This window comes from Festucalex cinctus, chromosome 5, assembly GCF_051991245.1.
Source record: "Festucalex cinctus isolate MCC-2025b chromosome 5, RoL_Fcin_1.0, whole genome shotgun sequence".
Classification (NCBI taxonomy): Eukaryota; Metazoa; Chordata; class Actinopteri; order Syngnathiformes; family Syngnathidae; genus Festucalex; species Festucalex cinctus.
The window spans coordinates 25,179,690-25,197,269 of NC_135415.1; the positions used below are offsets into that span (position 1 = coordinate 25,179,690).

At 39.5% G+C, this 17,580-nt stretch overlaps 2 protein-coding genes across 5 annotated transcripts; both read right to left on the reverse strand.

Annotated features, from left to right (window-relative positions):
- Positions 1-8,256: 8,256 nt before the first annotated feature.
- On the reverse strand, positions 8,257-12,120 carry LOC144019173 (arrestin domain-containing protein 3-like). Its single transcript, XM_077522049.1, has 6 exons — positions 11,862-12,120; positions 11,359-11,419; positions 10,790-10,961; positions 10,631-10,718; positions 10,302-10,558; positions 8,257-8,355 (listed from the first exon to the last, which is right to left on the reverse strand). The coding sequence occupies exons 1-6, from the start codon at positions 12,118-12,120 to the stop codon at positions 8,257-8,259; spliced, it is 936 nt and encodes a 311-aa protein (XP_077378175.1).
- A 627-nt stretch (positions 12,121-12,747) lies between these two features.
- Positions 12,748-17,479, reverse strand: LOC144019760 (arrestin domain-containing protein 3-like). Of its 4 annotated transcripts, none has more exons than XM_077523021.1 (6): positions 17,172-17,477; positions 16,021-16,192; positions 15,818-15,947; positions 15,629-15,725; positions 13,885-14,141; positions 12,748-13,670 (listed from the first exon to the last, which is right to left on the reverse strand). In XM_077523021.1, the coding sequence occupies exons 3-6, from the start codon at positions 15,884-15,886 to the stop codon at positions 13,458-13,460; spliced, it is 636 nt and encodes a 211-aa protein (XP_077379147.1). In that variant the 5' UTR covers positions 15,887-15,947; positions 16,021-16,192; positions 17,172-17,477; the 3' UTR covers positions 12,748-13,457. The 4 variants fall into 4 exon arrangements, with proteins under 4 accessions (XP_077379147.1, XP_077379145.1, XP_077379144.1 ...); XM_077523019.1 differs by having other exon boundaries at positions 15,818-15,906; positions 17,172-17,476; XM_077523018.1 differs by lacking the exon at positions 15,818-15,947 and having other exon boundaries at positions 15,629-15,782; positions 17,172-17,479.
- Between the last annotated feature and the right edge of the window lie 101 nt (positions 17,480-17,580).

The following is a 17,580-nucleotide window of genomic DNA, read 5'->3' on the forward strand; positions in this document are numbered from 1 at the left end:
ATTATGTAAAGTACTTTTTTATTACAGTACATCTTTTTTTTTTTTAAGTAGCCTACAGTGCAAGTTTTATGTACCGTGCAATACACGCATAACTGCGCTGTTAGCACAATGTGAATGTTGAAACTGTGCCTAATGTTACAGTTGATTATGTTAATAAATATAATATTTAGAAATAAATCCTCTGCCTTGATGAACACTTGGGCACACTGTGCTACCGTATTTCGATGTTGGTCATGATGGTGGTACTTTTCTTTTTATGTGGTACTTGGTGTAAGACGTTTGCGAACCACTCACATATACTATTACTTATTATGCAAATATGGTACATTAGCGGTCTGTCTATATCATTAAATTAGCAAAGTAATTGCTGGCGGTGGTCTGTGGAGTAATTCTGACATTACTCCTGTTTAAATCAAAAGGAAGAAGAGTCAACCCAGGTCTGCTAAGTTGTATGTAACATTTGTATTATTTGTGTATTATTAAGGACACATGCTTTACATTAGAATTGGGCCGTGCAAATCTAGTGTAAATATACAGTGCAGATCCAGTTAGATATGTGGACATGTTTGACCTGTTGTTGACGAGATGAATTCACATTTTATTCCATGGGGTAGTTTCTATGGGGGTAGTCCCACTTGATCACCAGCATTTCTCAACATATGACTTCTATTGTACAGTATTTGTCTTTAAAAGTATAGTAATTGGGTCACAAAGACACAAGAAGGAAGAAAACCGAAGAAACGGCGGTAATATTCTCTTTATAACGATTTGTACACATAGCAGAGATGGCAAAGTACTCACACTCTCTACTTTGACGTACACATGATACATGTATAAAATAAAATAATTTAAAAAAAGGACTGGTAAAACTGGGAGTACTGATTCATCACCTGTACTTAAGTTAAAGTGAAAGACTTTTTGATTTGAAGAATTTTCAATGACAATTAGCAGTTTTGATAACTTGGCACAATGAAAATACTACTAATACATACGACATATTTTCCCACTTTAATTGTATGTGTCAAATGTTTTTTTGTTTGTTTGTTTTTTTAAACCAAGAGCTAACCAGGGTTGGTTCAGGCTTTTATCTTACCAAATGAGTACCCATAACTTTGATGACATAGTGTGCTGACTAACAAAAAAAACAAAACAAAACGCTAAGTTAGTTCACGATAACTGTGAAGAATTACACTTTATTTTAGGTGTTGTTCTTTTTTTTTTTTTTTTTTTCAGATTAAACATATATTTTTTTGACCTTGTACCCTTTAGAGCGCCATGAACTCATTCTTGGAGCCGCCGACAAATGGTTGTTTAAATAAGGCCATGGGTGGGGAATATCTCGCCATTGTCGTTAATGATTTATGGTGAATGTTTCTACTCCATGCTGCTGATGTCCCTGTTTTTCTGCCTTATAAGACTACAAGATCACAATCAATCAAGATCAAAAGCTGCTGACCACTTTTTTTTTTTACGTTGTGTTGTCATCCATGAGTGTTAAAAAAATATCATACTTTCATAATGTAAAGAGTATATAGAGAGTAAAAGTAAAAAGCTGCCAGAAAAATAATATTCAATATGTAGCATGTGTAGAACCACAGGTTAAATTTGGTGCGTGTGCAAAAAAAAAAAAAAAAAAAAAAAAATGTGATTATTGATCTTAATCTAACCTCGCATTGGCTGCAACTTTATTGTGTACTATTTGAGTAACTCGCAGAGGAGCCATCAATCTCATCAGGGGGAGCTGTTCACCCTCAACCCGTGAGTAAAACACATTGAGTGTATCTGCCCACATTCATAAAAGCGAGGGAGGTCCCTAATTCCACAATAGCCTATAGGGCTTCAGGTTCATGTAGGAACCTGTCAGAGGGAAGACACATGTTTATGAATGAACACGCTGCCTCTCTGCTCACTCCATTGACGACCACTGCACACTGCTGTTTGATGTGCATCACTGCATTGTGCTCAGGATGCATTCGTGTGTGGATGCATCTCCCACTGTTGCAAAGGCGCCCTTAACTTTAAATAATGTTTAGAAAGCTTTGCGTGTAGTCGATTCGCCCGCTTGTTGTGACTATGACAAAAGTGTGTCCCGTGAGACTGCTCCGTGTGAATGTAATGTTTTTGTGCAAAGTGCTCGGAGATGACGGCTACGCCGAATGCCAGCGGGCATTAGAAGAGCGAGCGGCCATCTGCCAGCCTTGCGAACTAGCAACCCCACCAGCTGCAGTCGCAAAACGCCCTAGCAAGCAGGACATGCATGCAGCTTCTGACGTCTGCGGCCACACTGCGCTGCGAAGCCCACAAAGAACCGGGAGCGGAAACAATGCGAATGGAGCCCTCAAACGCCGCATAGGATCAACGTTTAGCCGAGAAGCTGCCCTCCACAGCACATCGACTCACTTCGGATGACTGCTTTGTGCGTCTGTTTCCCTGCCGCGTGGAAAAAAACACGCCGAAAAGGGACTCATGCAGGGGCACTTTAATACCCCGACATGGCGACGGCAAGAAACGGAAGGGAGCTTTTTACCATTTTGGAAACGAGCGCGGATACAGAAAATAGTGCGGCGTGCGACGGCCAAGAGTACCCGATAAATCTTTCTGCCGATGTGAAGTGGTTTGAAATTCCGAACAAAAAGCCAGACTCGGACGAGGAAGACGGAGCGCGGGAGGAGGAGGAGGAAGAGGAGGACGAAGACGAAGAGGAGGACGGTGTCAGCGGCGGCGTGGGGGAGAATGGGTCCGCGAGAACAGCGGCGGCGGCGGCGGCCAGCAGCCTTGTGGCCGGGGCGGGCTGCAACATCATTTTGGTGACTGGGAGCAATGGGCTCAAGCATGAAGAGGAGGACAACTCGGAGGAGTGCTACTATTCCACCTCCACTAACTGCTCCGATGCCGCCTCGAACGACTCTGACCTCGATTTCTCCGATTTGGAGGAAGAGGAGGAGGAGCGCGCGAGCTTTCTCGGCTACGATGAAGACTTGTTCGAGGACTGTACGTCTCCGGACTTCTGGGGCGAACCAGACCAGGTGATTTCTATCGAGACTTTCAAAGCTTCCAGCGGCCCTCAGCACTCGCTGGGGGACGACGCCGAGCCCCGTGACTATTTCCGGATACTCTTCCCAGATTCGCTTTTTGAACACATGGTGGAACAAACAAACAACTACGCCCTCTACCGGCAAAGGAGGAGCGGCAAAACAGACCCACATTGGCACCCGACCCACGCCAGGGAGATGAGAGCCTATGTGGGCCTCAACATCCTCATGGGCATCAATCAGCTGCCAGATAGTGGCATGTACTGGGCCAGTGACATTTTCATAGGCAACGCGGGCTTTAAAAAGACCATGACCGCGAGGCGCTTCGAGAAGCTCACCCAGTACCTCCAGCTTTGCGACAGGGAGGCCGAGCCCGTGCGAGGCGAGCGCGGCTACGACGGCCTTTTCAAAATCAGGCCTCTCCTTGATGTGCTGGACAACACCATGTGGGACGCGTACACGCCCAACCGCTGCCTGACCGTAGACAAGAGCGCCCTTGTCACCAAAGGGCGTTCTTCGCCCACGCACTCCATGCCCTCCAAGCCCCTGAGGAAAGGCTTGAGCGTGTGGATGCTGTGCGACTCGCGCTCGGGCTACTGCCACCGGGCCAAGATTCACGTCGGTCGGCCCAGCGAGGACCGCGCGGTGGTGCTGCGGGGCTACCGGGTGGTGACCTCGCTCGTGCGCGGCCTGGAGGGTCAGTACCACCATCTTTTCATGGACAGCTGGTTCAACTCGGTGCCCCTCCTCCAGAGACTGCTGAAGGACGGCCTGTATGCCTGCGGGCCCACCCATTCAGGGCGCAAAGGTTTCCCCGAGGTCCTGCGCCCTCGAAATGTGGGCAAGCTGTCACAGGGGGAGTTCTATCAGTGCCAGCGTGGCAACCTGGTTGCTACGGTGACGCGGGACGTCAAGGTCATCAGCTGCCTGTCCACGAACTCGGCGCCGGGGATTGTGGGTATCAGCCCAGGGGAGAACGAGCACGAGATGGACGGCGACGGGGACAGCGACAGCATGGAGAGCTCAGGTTTGTCTTTGGGCCTGCCAAGGCCGCTTCCATTGCTGCTGTACCAGGAGAACATGAAGGGAGTGGACTTGTGCGACCAGCTGCGCGAGTGCTACCAGGTGGGGCGGCCGTGCAGGAAGTGGTGGCGCTACTTCCTGTGGTTCTACGTCAACGTGTGCATCGTCAACGCGTACATCCTCCTGAGGGAAAGCCGAGCGGGGACGACGCCGGCCGGCCTCAACGGGAAGCAGTTCACCCAGCGCCACTTCCGGGTGCGGCTGGCCCAGCAGCTCATCGGCGACTACCAGGGCGCGAGGGGCATGGAGCGGGCCGCCCGCAAGAGGCACGCCGACTCGCCCATCGAGTACGGACACCGGCTGGAGCGCATGTCGGAACGCTCGCGGCGCTGCAGGAACTGCACCAACAAGGGACTTCGGCACGAGAGCGTTTTCGGCTGCAAGATATGCAACGTCCACCTATGCAGAGGTGGCTGCTTCTCTGAGTTTCATAAATAAACTCTTTTCAAATACTTTTCTGTATAATCATCTCATGTCAAGGGATTTTTTTTGTTTTTTAAATCGACCCATTTTTAATTCCAAAGGCCACCACTACAAGTGCACAGTATAGTCATACACTTTTTGCGCTAGTTAGAAGTATTACTGCACGCATAACTAGAGACAATAAACAGAGTACTGTATTTGAATTAGTGTAGAATGTTTGGGCACATTGCCTTCTTGTAACACTGACTGAATTGCCTTGTCACCTTTTTATATGTTTAAGGATTTTATATGAAAATGTAGAATTTTTTTCTGCACTCGCATTAGAGCAGAGAGCGTTTACCATGGAACGTTTATTTCTTTTCTTTTTTTTCAATAAATGCTCATGATGTACACCAGATTCACTTTGATGTATGCTAACACTAAATCAGGAGCTAATTCTTGGGTGCCAATTCATGCGAAGGGCTACCAGTTTGATACACGCTTCTGAAATTACATATTTGCTTAAATTACATTTAATTATGGTATGCTGAAAAATCAGCAGTAAATAATGAGCTATTAATAAAACACACAATAATGCACCAGTCAAACCAAAAAAATGTCTTTACAATAATATGTTGCGCCGTGCCCACACTAGTCTAAACACAGCATTCTGATTATTATTGCGTTTGTGGAATTATGAGTTAAACAGCAAAATCCACCTGTTTTTAAATCTATATCAAGGGGCGGCCATCTTGCCACTTGCTGTCAATTTAAAATAATTCCATAGTTGCTTTGGACCCAAGTAACGACCAATCACGGCTCACTTGTTTCCTGAAGCTGAGCCGTGAGCAACTTGTGATGTCATTTTCAGTCAACAGAAGTGAAAAAAATGGCCTCACCGAGATGGACTAAAGAACAAAAATGGGTGTTTTTTGCTGCTTAATTTATATTCCACAAATGCAATGTTAATTGGAATTTAGACGAGGCTGTATAGAACATATTATTGTAAAGATTTTCCTTGGGCTGACTTCCCCTTGAACACATTCCAATGTAAGACAAAGATAACGATGCAAATAATCCATTCTACATTGGTGAAAAAATTGGCCAATTTATGCCGTGTTTCCTCTTTATTGTCAAGTTGAATAAATACTAAAGTCCAAAGTATTGTAAAACAGTCAAATATTCTGGATTTTGTTTCTAATTTTATTTATTTATGTATTTTTACAGTTGTGAGTGCTTAAAGGAGCAAAAAAGTTATTTTGTTAATTTATTAAGTTATTATACTTTGAAGTTAATCACCCGATTAGTTGGTTATTGGAATTTTAGCTAGCCAAATACTGAATTTGACCCAATTTGGGGCCTAATCATTATGAATTATTTTGATTTATGTGAAGACAACAACCATGTTAATGATTTCCCATAATCGATCTGTGTTTACATTTTCAAATGGCAACTACAACAACATTCCTGGGAAATCACAATTGTCCCATCAGAACAGGCTACTCAACCGGTCCTTGAGGCCTGCATGGTGCCACATCAGTGATCCCTGCTTTAAATGAATGAATCTGTTCTGCTTTGCTGTGCTGACACACTCACAGCTTGGAACAATTAAGTGACTGCAAAAAAAAAAAAAAAAACTCAACCCTCTCCTGCCAGAGGATCGAGTAAGGCCATTTCTGACACGGGGGGGCACAAAGTCCAAACCAAAAGTGTTTCTTAGTGGCAGTGACTGTAAAATGCAGGATGACAGAAATGCCACACGGTATGAATGAAATCAGCAAATTCGTGGGCCCGAACACGAACATTTAGTTGATTTTAGTTTCTCTTGACTTACACTGTCTGTGTTAGTTTCACATTTGTATTATTTTGCATTGGTTTAAAACTGCACTGAAAGATGTTTTATATTTTGTCACGCTCATGTAATATACATACATGTAAGTAAAATATTTGAAGAGAGTAGCAGATATATGATGCAGTGCAGTTTTACGCCACTCGATGTCATGAAAGTGGTCATCATTTAGATGGTGAGTGTAGGACATAAACGCTGCTCTTTGTTGACATTGTTATACTTTTACATGTACTTATATTAAAGTACATTAATATTATACAAATGTGCATGCAGGGCTAGAATTGGTAATAGGGCCTATTGAATCTGACCACATTGCAAGCAATTTTAATTTTAACATTGGGACATGCATTCAACACATTAATTACTGCACTTACTGTACTTAAATTTCAACCCCTCTTTGCTAACTGAAGTTTTTTTTTACTCATTGATTTCAGAGTTGGCAAATGTTTAAGCCTTATTAGCGGCCCGCACTCTTGTTTTCGAGCTCTTTTAATCAAGATAGAAGCAGAGTAATGCTACAATGAGGGAAAAGATGGGCACTGCCAGGTTGTGCTGCTGCTGCTGCTGCTGCTGCGCGCATTTCCACAAAACGCTCGCCTGCGCGACGCCCTCGCCTTCCTCCCTCAGCTATTCCGAGGCTGGGAGAGCGTTTAGTCAACTGGACGCCCATCCCGCTGATCTGCGGGAGCCCCGTGGGGAGTTACCATGGCAACGGCGGCTGGCGAAGACAGGGAGACGCCAGCAGGTCCACATGGTTGTCATGGTACTAACATTGGAGGTGGGAGGTGCCAGAAGCTGCACCGACCTGCCCATTTTCCAAAACTAGCCAGAGAGAGAGAGAGAGAGCTTGACCGCCTCCACACTGTACACGGAGCCAGAGTTGTTTGTAACTATAGGTCGCTTGCACATGTCGTCACTTCCGCCTCGGATTTGTCGTAGTCGCCATGCTGGGTGGCCTCCATTTACGTAGTGATTCGGTCTAACACCATCCAGTACTCCCACCGTACTTCCACAGACGTTCTCATGCACTTGTAGAATTTAGGGATGAGAGGAAGATGTCACACTTCACATGATGCTGCTGCTGCTATGGAATCAAAGGTCAAGGCCAGGGGGAGCTAAATTTACTACTATTAAAACTCGCACACACACATTCACACACTCAATGTGACACGCACAATTTGTTCACACAATAGGAAAGGATTGTCATTAAAACAATACACAATTAATGTTGTTTTTCACCATAGATAGTTCTGTGTAGCTGTTGCCCAATTTGGACCTGATGGAAAATCACCACTGACAATCTAGCACCTGAAGAAAATGAAACAGTGACACAAACAAAAACATATTTGTGATGTTTGGCATTCTTCGCTTGTGCTTGGCTGAGCAGCATTTAAAGCCTGTGTTAAAGGAAGTATTTCCTCTTTTTTTTTCTTTTTTTTCCCCATGCCAGTAAATTTCCTCACTCGGAAATGGCAAAAAAAGAAACGAAGAAAGAATTGTTCCTTTGAGAGCAAACACTGGCTGACAAGGACAATAAAATTTCTTTCAATTTGCACCAAAATGTGTCATCCACCCTGCGTCTCAACAAAGTTTTCAAGCCAACCACGTGCCTAATTAATTAACAGGTGAAAACAGTACTGCCTTCTTACTTTACCTCTAGTTTTGCACTTTGGCACTTGCTTGGATGTAATTTGTGGGCTGCTCCGTAACTCAGAATCGTCACCTTGTGTTCACAAACTATAAACAACAATCACATTCAGTTTAAACCACAGCTTGACAAACAGCTGGGTTAAAAAAAAAAAAAAGAAAAAAAAATCCACTTTAACATTCCAGTCACTCCCAAATTGCGTCACATTAATTAGGCACTTTCATCATTCCACCTTCCATGGATCACTTTGTTTTTTGATGACATGGTTGAGATGAAGCCTGTAAAATGACCAGCGGAAGTTTGATGTCCGGGTCTCTTGCCAATGGGTCACCAAGTGTGACCTGCAATCAAAACATATATCATATAGTGAGTTCAGTTATCGGCTCATTCACGCAAATAAAATCCACTTGAATTAGGTCAAACTGTTTGGTGCACTTTTGAATGCAAATGCTGGGGCACAAACAACACAAAATAAGAAATTAACAGGAAAAAAAACTTTGCTAAACTGAGTTCAATGGAAGCTTACATGTGAAATCATTGATGTTGCATTGTACTGTATCAGTCATTGAGAGTAATACAGTACTACGCCACACGGTGGCGCCTCTAATTTGTTATGCTCTTCCTAACACTTCTCATTACACTTTTTTTTTGGGCCATGGACGCGGTCCTATTTACTAAATTCATCTGCTTACTCAAGTGTATTATTAAGTGTATTTTTTTAAACTACTAAATAAAATAAAAATGGCTGTGGAATTTTGTTTGCTCTGGCTATCCAGCAGCACCTGTCCATGGCTAGTTACCTGGGATTGTTTGGTCGCCATCTTACCCAAAGCAGTGAAAATGGCTTCCGCCCCCAACTTTCTCCCACCTGCTGTACAAACAGTGGCCTTCTTGTGATTTATTCTATCATGCACAGATGAATATATATTGTATGGAAAGCAGAAGCAAAAGCTGAAAATGAATAATGTAGCCAACATGAACATTAAAATACATACATATATTTAAAACAATAAGATAACTATAACGACATGGATTAGCACCAGCTCAATGTGATTTCACTGGCATAATAGCAGAAGACAGTTTCACTCAGCACACTTGCCTGAGGCCACCATCAGATCAGATTACACAGTGAAAGACACCCTTCAACTGATTAGTTCGAGAGTATGAAGCTCAAATTTCTAATGACCTAGATTTTCTTGGTTGATGGCGAGCCAATACTGATTGGAATATGTGGTCGCTAACTTGACTTGACTTAAATGTTGGAATTGAAAATGTGCGTGAACTTTCTTTGAGTTTTTAGGTGAAAACAAAAATTGAAAACAAACATAAAGAGGTCATTACATTAAAATTACAATAAAGGTATCTTAAATCCTCAACAGAATTAGAAAGACATTGTTTAGCTTTAAAGATTGATTGCGCAAGAAAAACTAGAACTGCATGGTTGGACTTGTTGACTACCATTGCGCATCTTCAAGCTACCTCCCATTGTTAAAGGGGAAGTAAACCTTAAACATTTATTGATAATAGTATGTAACATGTTACTACGGTTATTTTCGTTAACTAAAACTAACAAAAAACAAAACAAAACTAAAACTCAACAAACAATTTCGTTAATGAAATAAAATAAAAACGAAAATGCTTTTCAACAAACGAAAACTAACTGAAATTGCATTTTATGTTTACAAAATTAACGAAAACTAGCTATAATTATAGCAAACATGTCCTTTGTTTTAGTCTTTTGTAATTAATTTAATGCATGAGCCTTTGGGGATGATTTTAAATGTGATTTTAAGTAGATTTATTTTTATATTAACCGGAATAAAGATGTTTGAAAGTATTGCGCACAAGTAATACACGTAAAAAACTAAAACTAATACTGAAACTAAAACTAAACCAAAGCCAAGCATTTATTAAATAACTACAACTAATAAAAACTAACAGAAGCACCCTGAAAATCAATTAAAACTAACTAAATTTAAAAAACAAAACTCAAAACGAAATAAAAACCAACTTAGATGAAAAATTCAAAATATAATAACCCTGGTTTAAACATGGCATTCTGATTATTATTACATTGGTGGAATATGAGTTATGCAGCAAAATCCAGCCGTTTCTATCCATCTCAAGGGGCGGCCATTTTGCCACTTACAGTCGACTGAAGATGACATCACAGTTGCTCAGGGCTCAGGTAAAAACAACCAATGACAGCTCATCTGTTTTCTGAAGCTGAGCCGTGATTGGTTGAACAGAACAATTTATAAAATGACGTATTAAAAGCCATGATTACCTTGAGTGTGTACTCAAGCTTGATCATGGAGCAGTTGAGGAAGGTGGGGTTGAGCTGGGGAGGAATACTTAGAACGTTGCTTATGGTGCGACTGCTCCGAGCAGAAACAGATTCTCCTTTACCGAAAAGGATCTCATTTGTGTGCATAATCGCCTCCGACTGAGCGACAAAAAGTTGCTTCTCACAAAGGAAGAATTTGGGTGTTACTACACGATTTGAGCTGTTGATGACTTCAACAGACACTTCCATCGTTTCACCTATGAGGGGTGACAAATGTATGTCATGTAATTATATTCACATTCACTAGGCACGGCAAATGAAATGTTTACCTTGTGTCAGTCCCATTTTCTCTGAAGTCACATTTAAAGTAACCTTTCCAGAGCCGTAAAATGAAATTTTGGTTGCACATTGCCGTTCCTAAGCAACAAAGATGCAACGTCAGAAAGCAACATGAACATCGTGCTGATCAATATCAATCAGTCGCATACTTGAAGTCCAATGATCAACATTTCTGATTTGGAGCCAAAGGGGAACTCGGACTTGGTAAGAAATGGGAACTCAATCCTGGTTTTGTGGATGCTCCAGATTGACTGAGTCAACTGAGCTTGTAAACTGAATGCGATTCGGCCCCATTTTCCATCATACGATGAAGGCATATCTCTGCAAAGAGAATATCACTGCGTGAGGATGAGGTTCTTTATTTGGTGAGGAAATGTAAGGACATAAGTATTGGGACACCTGACGAGACACATCAGTCTCACAGGTTTCCAATTTCATTTGATGCTTTTTTTTTATTTTTTTTTATTTTTTTATTTTACAGATCGGTGAAAAATCTTAATTGCATTTTTGGCACTCTCTGCAGTTGCAACATTCTCTGTGTATGGTTTGGCTGATAAAAAAAAAAAAATAGTTTGCCAATCATTGACTTTTGTTTTCGTTCAAATAAAGAATTAAGATTCATATGTGCAATCAAATTCAATTCCTGATCCATCAATATATGATTGAAGAGCTGTGTCCCAAGACTTTTGTCCATGTAGTTGGCACGAAGCGTACTCACGTATTTGGAATCACAAAAGTAAAAGGATATACACTTCTCCCTTGACGGATGATTTCTGATCCTTGTAGGGGAGGAAAAAGGTATAAATTGAATAATATTTGTCTCAAACAGCAATAGTGCATGTGAGGAAATTATTCAGTGCCAGGCCAAATGTGGAGTTAAAGAACAATTCCATGTATTTGTGTGGGTATATTTTATTATTGTATATTATTATTATATATTGTATATATTATTATTATTATTATTATATTATTATTTTGACAGTGGCAAAATATATCAAGAAGTTATGTCGTTAAATATCACTATTTTTTTTTCTTTTTTTTATTTGCTTATAAATTATCCATGTCCCTGTACTTGGAGGCAATGATAAACTCTATTCAAGAGCATTGTGATGAAATATAATTTTGGAACATTGCTGTACTGCATTATGTTAAAAAAACAACAACAAAAAAACAAAAAACAAAAAAACATTTCTCTACATTTTGAAAGGAAAAAATACAAACCGTCTCCTTTATTTTTATCCTGAAGAATAATGTATTCCAAATCGAAGTAGTTCTCCTCATCTTGGTGCAGCACTGTGGTCCGTCCATTTTGATCATACCATTTGACCTCAGCCTTTCCTTTCGCATTGACCATCAAACACTGCACTTTGGTCTCCTTGCTGGCCACCACAGTCACGCTTCCAGAGAGGACATCTCCAGGAGAGAAAGTTCCTCTTTCGTTCACCTGGTCGTATTCCACCGAGAAAAGCTTTATAGACATGATAAAGTATCATTCACCACTTGTCTGGATGACAAAGAATGGATGCAGGCGGATTACGCCATGCAGTCAAGCAGCATATCTGTCTCAAAAGTTGGATCAGTGTTACAAGTGGTCATGTGATCAAGCATGGCGGTGTCACATTTCCAAAGGTAACCTTAGCTAGAGCTTCAATTCGGCTAATTCGAATGAAATACATCACAAAGAGTGAATATTATATTTTGTAAACCACCCAAGAAATACTGATTTGCTGATATCAGAGCACTTTGCGACCTACATATTTATTTATTTATTTAAAAATCAACACATACGTTTAAAATGTGAAAAAAAACAACAACAGTCCAGCAAAGAAAGTATGAACAATTACAGTAATTTATTTCAGTTTGTGCAACACATTATGCAGCTGTATATAACATTCCTCTACACTGGCCTCAATAATATATTGGCGTCATTGCCAGTTGTGAGTTTATGAGTTGTGTGTGTTTATCTAAAAAATATTTACATGTATTATTGTATGAAAAGGATTTATTAAAAAAAATTTAACAAATTCAGACCATCTGAAAAAATATATGTATAAGTAAATAATTATATGTATTAAAGTGTAAAATAATAATAATAAAAATAATATATATATATATATATAAATGTATGCAATCTCACATATAAATACAAATAATATATATACATACAGCAATTATGTTGCAATTTGTTTGCTTGTATATTCACTTAATTGAATCAGTTATAACAACTGTCACCTATGAGCAACTTCAAAAGGGCTTCTATCCAGTCTGCTTCTATATTCAACTTCATTCCATTTTGTGAATTCCATGCAAAAGATAAGCAATATAGAGCAACAGTTTTACATTCTAATTTGCATGTATATTCACTTAACTGGATCTGTTACAAGTAATTGTCACCTACGAGCAACTTCAAAAGGGCTCCTATCCAATCTACTTGTAAATTCAACTTCATTCCATGTTGTGAATTCCATGCAAAAGATAAGCAATTTAGAGCAATAGTGTTACGGTTAAAGCACATCTTTGACAGCTTGCACCTGCCAACTCTGCTCTCCTCGCTACGAGTAAAAACAAACAAGTCTTGTCTTCTCATCCTTGTGTTGTCATTTTTATATGTTTTGCTGTGTAAACCTAACAAATAGTTTCCCATTTTAATTTGCACGTATATTCACTTAATTGGACCAGTTTACAAACAATTGTCACCTATGAGCAACTTCAAAATGGCTTCTATCCAATCTGCTTGTATATTCAACTTCATTCAATTTTGTGAATTTCATGCAAAAGATAAGCAATATAGAGCAATAGTTTCCCATTTCAATGTGCTTAGTAATGAGGAGGTGTGTCCATAGATCTGGGTTTTGGTGGTCGTTTTCCAGCCTTCCGCCTTTCTGGGTTCGGTTTTGGATAGAGAACATCTCCAAAGGTTAAAGCATTCAGTTGCTGCTGAAGTTGTTTGGCAGAATATAGACTGTTGGGGAGTACAAATATCGGCAGTCTGATGTATGCGGAGTTTGAGCCAGTCATACCCAGACAGACCTGCAGAAATTGGAAAAAAAGATTTTTTTTTTTCCCAAAACAAATTGTTAACATGGTGTACTTGGGTCATTAAAACAAACAAAAAAAATCTGTAGTGTAGTCCAGGTATGTTGTTATTTTTTTTGTTTAAAAACAGTACAGCCCCAATGATAAAAGCAGCTAGTCAGAAACAATAACAAACGCGTATCCTGACACATTGTCTGGTCTGGTTTACCTTCAGCTTGTACTGAAGTTGGATGGGTGAACCCGTTGAGATGGTGGGAGGTATCCCTCTTGGGATGGTCATCACAGTGATGATGGTCTCTTTGCTGTGGGCACGAACAGGCCTGGCATTTTTCTTAGCGATAGGAAACGTGCCAATGATCATCTGACCTGGCGAAATCCGACTTTGCTCCCTGTACAATATGTACTTGAGCGTCACTGAACAAGTTGACTGGTTGTTGATTTCAATCTTGACTTGGATACCTTCACCTACAGGGTGAAAAAATGTATATATATATTTTCAAATAAGTCCAATATATGTGCAACTTTGTTGAAGAACAAAAATGTATGATGCTCAAAAATCTCTATTACAGTCGACTCCAGGAACTGTTTAATGTTGGATTTGTTTGAATTTTGAATGAGTTCCCCCCTTAGACATTAATGAAAATGGGATTTTTTTGTATTCCTTGAGTAAAACTTATTTTCTAAACTTTTTTTCTAATTTTCTTTTAATAACATACATGCAATTTTAAATGACTTTATTGTGGGAATGCCACATATGTTATTGTGATTTTTATTCTCCACACTTTTTTGCCACGTCACAATTGTCACATAATACTTCCAATTTACACTGTTCAAATTTTAACTAGCTTAAAAATGTTACGCCTTCCGGGGTATATATTGTCTGACTCCACATTACTTACAGTATTTGCACAATTTAACAATTAAAATAAACTTTTCCCATTCATTTTCAATGGGACAGACAGTGAATTTTTTCTAAGTACACTTTCCACGCCTACTTCCGTAAATATAACTTATCATCATGACCAGGTGTCTGATACTGCTCGCTGGCACAGTTGGTAAAGTGCAATGTTCAGTAACCAGGAGGTCATAATTTCTTAATATATCTCTCAATTTACTTCATAAGCATTTCACATGCATTCAAATCTAGCATTCAGCTATTAGCATTCAGCTTTCAGCATTCCCACGCAATTTCTCCAGAAATTGCACTTAGTCTAGTTATCATGTAAGTGTTGTTACTAGATGTCAATTGTACGGTAAATTTTGCTATTCGTGGATTGACCGGTCTCTATACCATGTGAATTGAATAAAATTTAAAAATAAAATTAAATAATTGCAAAATATTTTGTAATCACGATTAATAGCATTTTTTTTTTTTAAATATTTTGTCAGAAATATGAGTAAAAATCTTTGAATTCAAGTCAAATCATAAAATACAAAGTATATTTTGAATAAAATACTGATCTAATATCGTCTTGTGGTCCTTAAAATACCACTGTTGAACAAAATGATCAACCCGTATACATTTTTTCCTTCTGACCACCTCAGGTGCACTTTAAATGTCACAGGCCATTTTTGTATGCTAACGTTTGATCGAAAATCTGCGTTGAACACGTGTCCATGACTCATTCTTATCAAATTCCAAACAAACTGCCTCCACCCTTCCAATATAATATAGAAATGAAATTACTACAGACCAAGTTTTACTCAAAAAGTGAAAACACTGATTGTGACATAACAATGTGCTGACAAGAGAAACTTGAACGTTTCACCTTTCAAAAGAAACTGGTTTTACCTCGAGACCCTTGCCAGCTCCTAAGTGTTATTGTAAAGTTATTGTATGTATTAAGTTATCGTAAAGTGCAGACTTATGAAACACATGCATACACATGCCCACGTACACGCACCCACACACGCACCCCCACACACTGTACATATGTGTGTGTATCCATTACCTGGTTTGTAGGCCTTCTTTTCAGTGCATACAACTATTGTTACGGTTCCAGAGCCAGATCTTTTGACTTGTTTCTTGAGCCAAGCATGCTGTGGTTCCTGAAATACAAATTCTTCTTTCAAACCGCGGCCTTCCGACCAACACACTTTCACAATCTTTATTTGTATAAAAGAAAAAACAAAAATGTCACCTTAAGTGTAGCTATGTCTTCTTTTGGATGATATTTGAAACCATTCTCAACAATTCCTTCAAAATTCATTGGCCGGTCGATATTCGGAGCTGAGAAAAGATTACTTATATGTCACGCATATTAGTGTGCCCTAAAAATGAAAATCTTTCAAATAGAAACAATGTTGGAAAAGCGTTAAATCTTAGCATGTAGATTAAGATTACCTTTTTACAAAAGATCTTTTTTTGTAATCGAAATATATCTCCTCGCATGGGTCGTTTTGCCGTTCAAGCATTCGCTGAGTCTTCCGTTTATGCAGTTTATATTTGTCAAGGAAAGTCACAATGACTTTGTGCAGTGCTTGAGCATTGCACAAAACCTGTCAAACAACATCACCTGAGATGATGAAGGATTTGGTTATTTTCCAATAAGACTGTTTACAATGGAAACATTGGTGAAGGGTGGAGTCAAAAATTTCCGATCACTAAATTGAAACTATTAAATTAAATTACGCACAGACACATGAATACACACATGCAAAAAGATGCCTGAATTTCCTCCAACAAGTCCACATGTACTGTATTGTTGCTATAATTTCTACCTTAAGTTAACTTTTTTTTTTTTTTTGCTTAGGGTATTACAATCTTCCCTCACTTTTCGCGGGTGATACGTTCAACACCCAACTGTGCAATAGGTGAATTTTTGCTAACTTTGTATACAGCAATGCTTGTTTTAAAGTTCTTTATAAATAAAGTTGAGTTAAGTTGAGAGTTAATATTTTATGTTATGTGTTTCCGTAAAGCACTTTGTGACATCTAAGGCTGTTTGAAAGCGCTATAATAAATAAAGATGACTTGACTAAACCACTGGCAGGGCCTGTTTTCTTTCTTTCTTTCTTTCTTTCTTTCTTTCTTTATTTTTTTTTGTCTTGCATCATCAGTCAACAATGACTGCATTCCAAAGACATTGCAAAATGACATTAGAATGGCGTGATGCACAGCCATGCACAAACAGGAGTAAGTTGATAAAGGTTTGAAACAGACAGCCCACTGCTGCACTCACTTCACTTCACCAAACCATCTCGTTCTAGCAGGAAAAATGTTTTTTTCACGCTTTGGAAAAATGATCATCCAAGAATTTTTTAGCGAATTACGATGCCATCAATGCCCAAAATGAATTCACAAACGGAGATACCATCAAAGGAAGAATCATTGTGGATATTTTGAAAGATGCTAAATTCAAATCACTAACTTTATCTGTGGAAGGATACGAAAACTATCAATTGAATTATGTTAATATAAAACCTGGCGGTCAATCTTCCTCTGCATCTGCCTTTCCTTTTTCCTTCAAGATTCCCGACAGGTATTTTGCATACCTGTTATGAAATCTTCATATTGTTTCCATGCACTTTTTTTTCACAGAGAAATGAAATCTTCCTTCTCCGGAGCTCAACATGAGTTAAAGGCAACCCTCAAACTACCAAAGAAGACCGCAAAAACGATTGAAACCACATTCACATTCGTTCAAAAAGAAGTGACGGATAACTCTTCACAAATGATGACACTTTTCACTTTTATATGAATCAATACATTGCATCTTGGGTGAAGACCACAGTTATTTAAAAAGAAGGATTTGGTGTTTCAGGAACCTCAGCATCAACACCTCCAGATAGATGTTAAACGTTCTGGAACAATAACAATGGATGTTTACACCGAGAAAATGGCATACCATTTCCCATGTACAAGATATATATATATATATATATATATATATATATATATATA